This window comes from Phlebotomus argentipes, unplaced genomic scaffold (genome assembly GCF_947086385.1).
Source record: "Phlebotomus argentipes unplaced genomic scaffold, Phlebotomus argentipes genome assembly contig_77, whole genome shotgun sequence".
NCBI classification, from domain to species: domain Eukaryota; kingdom Metazoa; phylum Arthropoda; class Insecta; order Diptera; family Psychodidae; genus Phlebotomus; species Phlebotomus argentipes.
In genome coordinates this window covers 21,309-32,825 of record NW_026776197.1, presented here as the reverse complement: position 1 = coordinate 32,825, position 11,517 = coordinate 21,309, and the positions used below count along the sequence as shown (strand labels likewise).

General features: G+C 35.8%; 1 protein-coding gene across 1 annotated transcript; it reads left to right on the top strand.

Annotated features, from left to right (window-relative positions):
* Positions 1–511: 511 nt before the first annotated feature.
* LOC132264493 (uncharacterized) lies at positions 512–2,909 on the top strand. Its single transcript, XM_059764719.1, has 2 exons — positions 512–788; positions 1,336–2,909. The coding sequence occupies exons 1-2, from the start codon at positions 512–514 to the stop codon at positions 2,907–2,909; spliced, it is 1,851 nt and encodes a 616-aa protein (XP_059620702.1).
* Positions 2,910–11,517: the final 8,608 nt, after the last annotated feature.

Sequence of the window (11,517 nt, the reverse complement as noted above, 5' to 3'; positions counted from 1 at the left end):
AGTGTTGAGGATTTTTCATACAAATTGTGGAAGTAATTTTCAGATGTTAGCCATATTATCTCCCCCTTGATCGTTAGTATTGTCGTTAATAAACTAAAGTGAATTTTTAAAATTACTTCAAATATATTTTATGGACTCTAGAAGTTCTTAAAATGCCATTTGAATCGTGCTTGTAAGAGGAAAACGATTGGTTTCTCAAAGTCTTACGTTTTTCCGACGGACATTCATACGATTGTCCGATGAAATGTCTTTTAGCATCATTATTATCACTATTTTTAAGCAAAATATCAAGGAAAAGTCACTGAATCTTCTTCAGTTTCATTTCTTCAATTCACACCAAAGACACTGAGATTAAGTGAATCCAATTGAGCTCTTTAATCGTCAGAGAAATCACGGTTAATTGGTTTTGAGCTGAAAGTGAGTGAAATCACGGCGGCCATTAAGTGATTAACCCCTCGCGCGCGCGACGGCGGCGGCGAAGATCTGCCCAGGAAGAAGTTGCGGTGAGTCCATGGCCATTAGGAGTGCTGCGCTGCTCCTGGCGCTCCTTGCGAGTGGCGGAACTCAATTTGCCCGCCATGTCGATGGCACTGCGGATGGTAATGCGATTAGTGAGGATGGCAAAGTTGCTCTCGCGCCCGAAGATGGTAATTGCATTGGATGGATGAGTGAAAAGTTCTGGGCTACAGTTAAATGGTACTTTGCCAATGTGCGCCTCGTCATTGTTCTCGGCATTGGTGGTGAAATTGACTCAGCCACCAATAATTTTGTCAACTTTCTCAACACAGGTTTGTGTCCTTTTGACTCTTTGCCCTCAATTTGAAATCAATAGTGATGAATTTTTGGCTTTAAAGAATGTCCTGAAACTTTTCAGCACAGATTATGAGGAAGTTGAACTAAATTAGAAACATTTTCATAAGTCAAGATCATCATTTCTACACATATCTGACTTATAACCAAATTATAACCAACTGACGACCAATTTATAACGAATTTATGTAGAAATCTTCTCAAAACCACTCTTTTGTGCTCTTTCTCGATCTGAAACCTTAAATAAATCTAATTGATATTTCGTAATCTTGTTCAAACCGTTGCAATGTCAGAGCTAGAAGGCTATTTTCTGGTTAGATTTTGGTTATCAACATAAAATCTACCTTTTTTTCATAAGAAATGTTTAAAGAAACTTTTAAAATTCATCTATACTTTACTAATAATTGGAAATAATTCTGGTTTTGATGCTAAATTTGACGTTTTTTCTGGTTTAGAGAATAATTTTGAAAAAAAAGCATCCCACTTCTGATTACATATTTTCTCTTTCACGTCTTTTGTCTTCAGTTCCAATGCCAGTTGTTCTGCTGAGGCATCAGGAACATGATGGATTGGACAGATTGCCTTATGCTCGACGAATTGGCGCTCTTGTGGTGGCGAAGAAGCTGCAAGATCTTGAGATTTACTTCGCCAACACACCCGTTTACAATGTTGAGGGTGTCAATGCGAACTTCCTCTTCATCCTTCTGGATCAGGCATCGATGGAGGAGATAGAACTCTTTGCTCTGGACTTGTGGACAAAGCACAGCATTTTGAGTATCCTTCTGGCGATGCCTTGTTCAGAAGTTCCGAATATGTTTGGCTTCTTGGATCCATTTGTCCATCATCGTGACGATTCTTGGGGTGCCATGAAGTGGTTGAATGTGGAAGAGTTAACTGTGCAGCCTAGTGAATCGTATTCACTCTGGCACGGAGACGGAAACTTCCGGGGATTCCCTATAAAGATTGAGATGTTCCTCAAGTTCCCAACACTGCTGGCTGAGGCGGAAATTCCACTTCCCTTTGCCCAATCCTACATTCAGCAGAATGCTGGAACACCAAATGGTTTTGGCGGATTGGATGCTCTGATTCTGGCCACGTTGGCGAACAAGTTGAACTTCTCCATTGCTCTGAAGATGACCAAGAAGATAGATTTCGGCTACAAGATGGACAATGGAACCTTCGTAGGCACTCTCGGTGATGTTCTGTACAAGAAGACTGACATTGCGTTCAACAACAGATTCGTCATGCTCTATGACACCGAAGATCTGGATTTTCTCAATTCCATCATGACAGATCAGTTCTGCTTGTTCACGCCTAAGGCGGGAATCAAGCCAAAATGGCTGGCAACCTTCAAGTGCTTTCGTCCGGATGTGTGGCTGATTATTCTGCTCAGCAATCTCATCTGTGGTTTCATCAGGCACTGCATCAAGCGATGGCAGAGACTGATTGCCCCGAAGCAGGAGAAGAAGCATCCTCTGGCCAGAATTCTCTTCGAGACGTGGAATGTTATGATGGCTGCGCCATCTATAATGCTCCCAAAACGCTCTGCTGAGAGATTCTTCATGGCAATTTGCCTTCTGATGAATGTCATCATCACGGGAACCTTCCAAGGCACACTCTTCACATCCATCACAACTCCGGGAAGCTACAAAGACATCAACACACTTCAGGAACTCGATGAATCCGGACTGATTATCAGTACGCCGTCTGAGCAATTGTTTGAATTGTTCGGTGATGGTGGAACACCAGTTCTGGACTCTCTGAAGCGCAAGATGAAAATGATCGAGAGGACAACATTTGATAAGATAAGATACAACGAAGAAACTGTGTTCATTTCAAGGAAAGCAGACAGTGTGCTCAATATTGAGATGGAGTATCTGAAGCCTGACGGCAATCCTGCTTTTCACGTCGTTCCTGAATGTCCTCGGAACTACCATATGGCCTACATTGTACGGAAGGGTTGGGCCTTCTCCACGCTCATCAACAACGTGATTAGTCGCTTTCGCGAATCAGGCGAGTGCAATTTTCATTATATTAATAGAATTAAATGGGCGGAGCTTGCGAGTGGGCGGAGTATTCAGACGACATATAGGCTTTAATGCAACAGTGTCACCAGATCCTTGGGCATAATGTCTCTTTCCTTGAGACAGACAGTGTGCCATTGGTTGCGGATGGTGCCCTCGGTAGGTATTCTATCATGTGTCTCTTCTCCGGACGGATAGCAGCTTCCTTCCGTGTCCAAACGTCTCGGCATCACTTGTCTCTGACTAATACATGATCCTTTTGTTCTCCTGTTGACTTTCTGCCGCATGAGATGGGGTCATGGTGTGCTCTTTCTTGGGTCGTCACGCATGCTTCTCTCTCTCTCTCTCTCTCTCTCTTAATGCATCGTATTCTCAAATGATCAATATTGATTTTGAGTGGCATTACTGAAGTATTTCTGAAAACTAAAGGGCTCTTGGGCTGAATCTCTGTCGCTTCTCACGGTGTCCTCCTCCTCTTGAACAGACCTGAACACCTTTTGAACAAACAAGACTCTCGTACACCTGTATTGTGTTCATATCTCGTTCGTTTTCCTTGCTCATGCCCTCCGTGTGTGTGTGTGTTTTTCTTTTCTCCTCCTATGGTCCTACTTTGTGATCTCTTGACCATGCTCTGCTCCCCGCTGGATATCTGCGCTCCTTTGCTCCTGTTCCTCCTCCATCGTTTTTGGTTATTGTTCTCAGTTCGAATTTTGTGATTGTATTACAGCGTCTAGTTTTAGTATTTTTTCTCTCCATGCTCAGTTCTCATCGTGGCCTCAACGTCAGCACCACAAACTCTCAGAGTTTAAGCCGTCGTCATTCGGCATCACATACTGCCAAAAGAACAATTGAAAAATATTTCTTGTAATTAAAATATCTGCTCCCTGAATTCACCGGTTTTTCAATACGAATGTGTTTTCCATCCACAGCTCCAAAGCAATGGGGAAACTTATGCAAATTATACCATTTTTCAGATGATTTTCTAATATCATTGGGCCAAACTATATACAGATTGCTCAAGATGTCCCAAATTACTTGACAAGTTTAATAAATAATGCCGCGAACAGTGGATTTTCCTAGCAGATACGTTAGCGACAGCGTTAGAATTGAATCTCTCGCGATGAGATGCCTCAGCGTGATTAGAAGCCGGAATTCAGGTGGAATGACATCCCTTCGTGTTGAATACTTCTTTATGCGCGGCGCCACGTGATGCAGAAGAAAGTTGAATTGATTCTGCGACATCTTTGTGTATTCTTGGAACAGTTCTCCTGAGAAAATATCAAAATCATTAATTGCTTGTAATTTGAGTTGATTTTAACTCACCAAAATTTCTCAGGTCTGGAAGGATTGTCTCATAAAAACTGCGGATTCCTCTTGATCTCAATACCGAATGGGTTTGCCAACGTCTCCCTCTTGATCGCGAAGCTACTGTTTGCACTCTTTCCCGGCGCCTTTGCCAAGATATCACAGCCAACATAGTGATGACCTCTTTCTCCGTCAGGAATTGCCTCAGCTAGACTTTGTGTCGGTAAACCATTCTGGGTGTGCTGAAGGAAATACGCGCAGAGAAGACGTTCTCCCTCAGTAACAAAGCGAGTTTGTTGTTCCTCTGATTCGGTGGTTTCATTCCAGATCATCTCGCGCACTTGATCGCGGATCTGCCGGCCTTTTCGAAGAATATTCCACTCCAGAAGACGTCTCTTCTCACCTAAAGTCATGTCTTGGAGATTTTCAAAGACCATGAACTTTATATCATTCAGATGAACGTCGAATCCATCTGCATCTAAATCAGAATATTCCTGATGATCATCAGGCACTTCTCTCACATTTTCACCACTTTCTTCACTCATTTTGCACAAAAACAAACACTTATTCAGAGTACCTGACACCCTACAGTGTCGATTCTCTTTTTCACTCTGCCACACAGCTGAGTATATTAACATATTTTTCACGAAAATGAGAATTTTCACGGTAAAAATTCCTATGAAACCGTAAATAAGTGCAGAGCGAAGGTGATTTGATCGTTTTCCGCGATCTTCCCGAGCAAAAATTGGCCGAAATAGGCACATTTTGGGAGAAAAAGGTCCCATAAGGGCGTAAAAAAGTCCCGGGTCTGTGTAATCAATGTAAAAAGCCCAGTCTGTTCGGGGTGTAAAGGACTCAAGAGTGTAATAGTAATAAATAAATAGTTTCTGTTTGATTTGCAAAGTGTCATGATTGTGGAGATGAAGCACTGTCGTTTGACTCTATATCGACTGGTCACTTTGACTAGTCCTCACGACGTCGTTAGAGAGTCAAGAAATGTCATTTGGGCTGTTTTTTTTTGTCAGACACTTTCTCAGCAGAATCTTATTGTGTTTGAATATGTCTTAATGGTTTTGTAGAGTGTTTTTTTGTTGCAAATTGTACTACAAATTATGTTTTTGTACACTAAAATTATTCTGCACTGACGCCATTTGTTGGTGGAATTTGTGAGAACGACGCTTTAAGTACTTTCCGGACTTTCCGTGTACTTTCCCAAAATATTTGTTGAGGCATAAGAAAACTTAACAACCCTGATGTGTGGTTATTAAATAGTTATACGAAAATATCTCTATTATCACGACACGTGTCAACTCATTACCTGTTTATTGAATTTTTCACGAAATACACTCAACACAGAAAATGTCTTGATGTCTTCTGTATTCACCACTTGAGGAATGTAAACAGTCTTTCCTTCAATTACACCTGGGCAAAGCTCGCTGTACTTGTAATCGCACGGAATATAGAAACTCACAAAATACACCAAAAGGACATGAGCATTGCTAATTATGCAGAAATCTGATGAAAAAAAGAGGGGGTCATTTTTTTTTGGCCGTCCTTTCTTAAATGAACTTACAACGCTTAAACGGTGGGAGATATTGACACGTGGTATTGCTAAAAGTCAAAATTTTCACCGCCGCTAGAGAATGGTGATGTTAAATCCAACTCCCCAGTGCTCCGTCCGCCATTTTGAACACCAGAAAAACACATTTTCCTCATTTATTCAGTCCCTATGACATTGATTGAGCCCAAATTTTAGTATGCTGTAGCTGGCCTCAAGGCCTTTCCAACGATACCCTACTTGTGGGGATTGATGTTTTAGGAGCGGAGATATGAAAGGTCAAAGTTCACACCTTTACCGACCTGTATCTGAGCTGTTTACCGACCGATTTCAATCATTTCTTCACCAAAAGACGTATCTCGACGCCCTTTTGTTGGTTTTGTTTGCCATCAATCTGTGACATCATAACAAATGCCGCCATATTGAAAAAGAACTTTAAGCGCCTGTATTTCGGCAAATTTGTTGTGCATTTCAATGAGATTTTAGCATGTTGTAGTCTAGATCAGGACGTTTCTAAAAATATGCTATAACTTCTCACCGATACAATAGAACCGGAGTTATGACGGTTTAAAGTTTCGATCTTCAAAACACTCTTACTTCGGTTCTATTTGCCGGATCATTACGATTTTGAGGTCGTTGGAAAGGTTTTACGAAGCTCAACAGTTCAGTTAATATTTCTACAGTATTCTACAGTACCAGTGTTGGGCGAAATTTTTACATTTTTACTTTTACACAATTCTTTACATGGTAAAATATGTTTTCTTTACACACAATTTTTTTTACATGTAAAGAAAAAATGTAAAATATGAAAATTGGGCTCAATTTTTCGAATCGAACATTTGTTAATATCGGGAATTTACTTCAGGCGTTTTTCCATGAAGCCAAAATCATTAAGAGTTTTGTGAATTTTACCCTCGTTTAGGTAATTTAGACCAAAATGTACAGACAGATTTCTCGGTTTTATGATTCTTAGGCAAAAATTAAATCTCGTGCAATCCTTCATGCCAAGATATTTGCTAAACATGGATTTTTCCCGCTGTGCATTCTGGATAAGCATAATAAGCAATCGTCACATTGTCCTTTTCTGTCCAGGAATGTGAAGATGATTTCTGAAGACACGTTTTTAGTTAGGAATTGGCCATCGAAGCATATCCTGCGGGCGTCTATGGGGTTCCTGGGATGTCCTAAGCGATTGTCCGAAGACTCAAGCGTACTTAAAGTGGTTTTTATTCGCCAAAAAACAACAAAATGAAGCAATCGGCATGAAAATCGTCTTCTCTTGCCCAAAATCTAAAGAATGAAGTTTCTAAAATGCGATCCGACATTTCTATAGACCTGTCCCAATTGCTGAATGGACATTCTTCTTCCTTGCTTGGTGTTTTCCTCGATGGTTAATCGGCAGCAGAAGCACCTCGAAAAGAATACAAAAATATACGTTCAATTAGCAAATTTGCTTGTAAAATAAGAGTAAAACTTCGATAGTCCATCAAAGAAATGTATTGGAACATCAGTTGTTGAATTATTAACTTACCTTACTCAATTATGCCAACAATTTGCAGATTTTCCTGAGTTTTCACTGTTGTTTACAATTTTGTGTCTTCTCGCGTATGTGACAAAAAGTATTTTCATTGCAATTCCACGGGAATTCCACGGGAATTCCACGGGAATTTCAGTAGTTTTTTTTAAACTTCAGAAAAGAATTTTTACATTTTACTTTACATTTTACATTTTTTACACATTCTTTACATGTAAAATGTAAAGAGGTATTTTTTACCATGTAAAGGCACAACACTGTACAGTACAGATAATATTTTTTGAAATATTAAATTTAAAAATTTTCTTCCAAGATTATTCTATTCTTCTAACACCTGAGTTATGAAGGTTTGAAATTGTTCTATTAAAACAGGGTTTTGTCGACTTGGTCACACTTTGAGTTGTTTGCTTCGTTTGCTTATCGTGTCTTTGAATATTTCAGACACTCCTTGAGTCACTCTGTATAACTGTAATTGCTCTTATTGATAAATTCATGAAAACTTTGACTATTTGTGTGCGATAAAAGAGCTTCTTCTTGACTTCACTTTCTCAAACACAAGTGTTTCGTTGTCTTGGATTAAAGTGGATTATAAAGTGTTGGATAAATATGATGCTTTTGGAGTATCATAATCAATTAAGAGCACTCGTGATGAGTTACTTTGCAATTTGTCGTTGTGATTTTCTGTCAAAGTGTCACTTTTGCCATGTTAAATTGCTTGTGTTGCCGATGCATCTTCTGTTTGGGATTTTCTGCATTCTATGGCATTTCTTCTATCAAATCAACAACTATGATGATCTCTTAGACTTATCATTCACCTTCGTGTATCTCTTCATTGCCTATCAAGCTTTGGTGATTTATTGTGGATTAATTGTCACGAAAGAATTGGAGTTCTTTGACATTTTTAAATACTACGATTCTCTGATTTGTGGTGGAAAATCCGAAATTTCTCTCCTCAGACAGAAGTGTCTTTTACCACGATTGAAACTCTCTTATCTGCTGAGCAGAGCTTTTCTCATCGCCTTGACTTGCATGGGTTTTATCGTGATAACATTCAATTTGTACAATTCATCCTTCACATCACCAATGATCTTCACAATTCCTGGAATTTCACCATCAAATCACCTCTTCAGACCACTCAACATTGCTTATCAAGTGATTCTCTACTTTACAATCATCGAAATTGTTATTATCTCAGATGTTGTTGTCATGATAACAATTTCCTACATTCAAGGAGAATTTTCAGCCATTGCAGAGTTAATTTCACGACTTGATTGTGAAAATGCAGTGAAAAATCCTACAGAAATTCTCTCAATTGTCCACAAAAGTCACACAATTCTTCTGCAATGTGTGAAGAATCTCACACAAATCTTCTGGCATTTCTATTTTCACAAACTCTTCGTCATCACACTGTATTTCTGTGGAATGTTGGTTCTTCTGCAATCACTCAACACTTCCTGGCCATTGGCAATTATGACTGTGTCCGCGATGGTCACGCAACTCTTCATTCTCTGCTACTTCGGACAAATCCTCGTGAATAGCTCAGAAGGACTTTCCCACGCTTTTTACCTCACAAAGTGGTATGAAATGTGTGTCAAGGATCAGAAGATCTTTCTCATCATCATGATGAATCTTCAGAAACCAGTGAGAATTGATACATTTGCCTTTGGTGATATTTCCATCTACACTTTTGTGCAGGTTTTGAATCTTTTTTCTATACTTCCAAGGGGGAGATAATATGGGTAAAATCTGTGAAACACTTCTTAAACACCCTCAGAATTGTAAAAATAAAGGTTTTGTGCTTCTTAAGGGAATTTCAAAGGAAATTCCAGGAAAATTATGGGATTTTCCCGTGATTATTGTGATTATTTGACTAAAATAATCAAAAAATTAATATTTTCTCAAATAAAATTGAAAAATAATCAAATTCAACAAAAAAAATTATCCAAAACGGATTCTTTTTCAAAGTAAAGTTGAAAAAAAAACACAAATTTTGAATAAAATAATCAGAAAAAGAATGTTTTCCAAAATAAAATTGCAAAATAATCAAATATTGAATAAAATAATAACAAATAAATTAATATTTCCTAAAGTAAAATTGCAAAAACAAAATCAAATTCGCAAAAAAAATAATAAAAAATTAATTATTATTTTCGAAAGTAAAATAACAAAAAAAATAATCAAATTCTGAACTAAATAATTTAAAAAAAAATGAATTTTTTCTCAAGTAAAATTGAACAATATTCAAAATTTGAATTAAAATCACAAATAATTTAAAAATAATCAGAATTTGTATAAAATAAACAATTTTTAATGAAATATTCAAAAAAGAATCAAAAATATTTAAAAATATCAAAATTTTGTATTAAATAATTGATTTTTAATGAAATATTCAGAAAATAATCAGAATATTAAAGAAATAATCAAATTTTAATCAAATATTCAGTGAAAAAAAAAATTATCAAAATTTGATTAATAATCACAAATAATCATAAAAATGATTAATTAATCAGAAAGTTAATGGTCTCAACTTGCGCTAGTGATTAGCCCCTTGTTTTCAGCCAAAAAGTAGAGTGAAAAAGCTATTTTGACAGCTTTTTGACAAGAAATTTATTGATGTTTTTGCAAAAATTCTGTCATTTTCTGTCTGGAAAGTTTATTTTGGCAATTTTGAAAGTATTTAGTTGATAATTCTGTGAAAAAACAGCTTTAAATCGCTTTTCTGTAGTTCTTTATTTGATCATAACCTCAAAACTTACATTGAGAAACTTCTAAAACAGTTCAGAACAAGGGGCAAATCACAAGGCGACTTTTGAGGAAACTAAAAATGTTCTCTAATCAAATAATCAATTATTTGAGTAAAATAATCAAAAAATTAATATTTTCTCAAATAAAATTGAAAAATAATCAAATTTTGAATAAAATAATTTTAAAAAATCAATATTTTCTCAAATAAAATTACAAAAAATTAATATAACCAAATATTGAATTAAATAATTTAAAAAAAGAATATTTTCTTAAGTAAATTTTGAAAAATTATCATATTTTAAATAAAATAATCAAAAAATTATTGTTTTCCAAATTAAAATTGCAAAATAATCAAATTTTGAAGAAAATAATAATAAGAGAAAAAATATTTTTAAAAGTAAAATTGAAAAATATTCAAATTCTACATGAAATATAAAAGAAAAAAGATTTTTTTTTCAATCAATCAATCAGAATATTACACAATTATTCAATTTATATGCAAAATTTTGAAAAAATATTCAAGAAAATAAGTTATAATTTTTATTCAAATTTTGATTATTTTTTGATTATAATAAAAAAAAATCAGAATTTTTTTTGTCAAATAATCAATTTTTAATCGAATATTCAGAAAATAATCAAGAAATAATCAAAATTTGAGTAAAAATCACGAAATAAATGATTAAGACAAGTCAAAACTCTCCGAAAATTCCCAAAATTTATTGAGAAAACTCTTCTAATGAACATTTTTCAGGTTTTAATAATTTTTTTGAGGTTATGTTTCACTTTATCACATTTTGCAGTGTTTCTTGTCATCAAACAATTCAAATCACGATCTTTATTGCGTGTAAATGCTTGATTGATTCATTAAATCATGCTTAACTTCGTCACATAACCTAGAAAATCAATACAAGGAATTTTTCGCAAGGACAAATTAAATAAGTTTCTCATTTTTGTGCACTTAGAGGTTATTTTCATAAGAAATTAATGCAATCCTGGGATAAAAGGAGTTTTTCCTTAGATTTTTTAGGTTATGTCATTGATTGAAGACAAACTTTGCCACTGAATAACCTCCAAAATCATTCTTTCTTGTGCAAATTGATCATAACCTCTAAAATATTGTTTCTGGATACAAAATTGTCTGTTTTTAAGAGCTATTTGACAGATTTTCTACTGTAAAATAGCAGAATTTCCTCAGTGTTGTCTTTCAAATGATCTGAATAAGTTTCTTTCAAGGTTTCTTAAAGATATCTGAAGGTAATTTTTAGGTTATGTTTCTGGAAACATTAAATAATTCCTAAAAAGAAGTTATTCTGTATGTTTTCAATGTTATACAAGTGAAAATTGTGTCTTTTTAGGGACAAAGACTCCTAAATTTGAGGTTATGAGTCTTTAGGTGGTTGAAAAATAAGGAAAACGTATGTTTTAAGCACTGCCAAAGTTCTGGAAGTGTCAAGAAGTGCAGTGTAAACTCTTCAGCCCAATTATCTCCCCCTTGAATGTCTTCTATTTCACAACAAACTGCAGTTTTTCTTGTTTCTTTG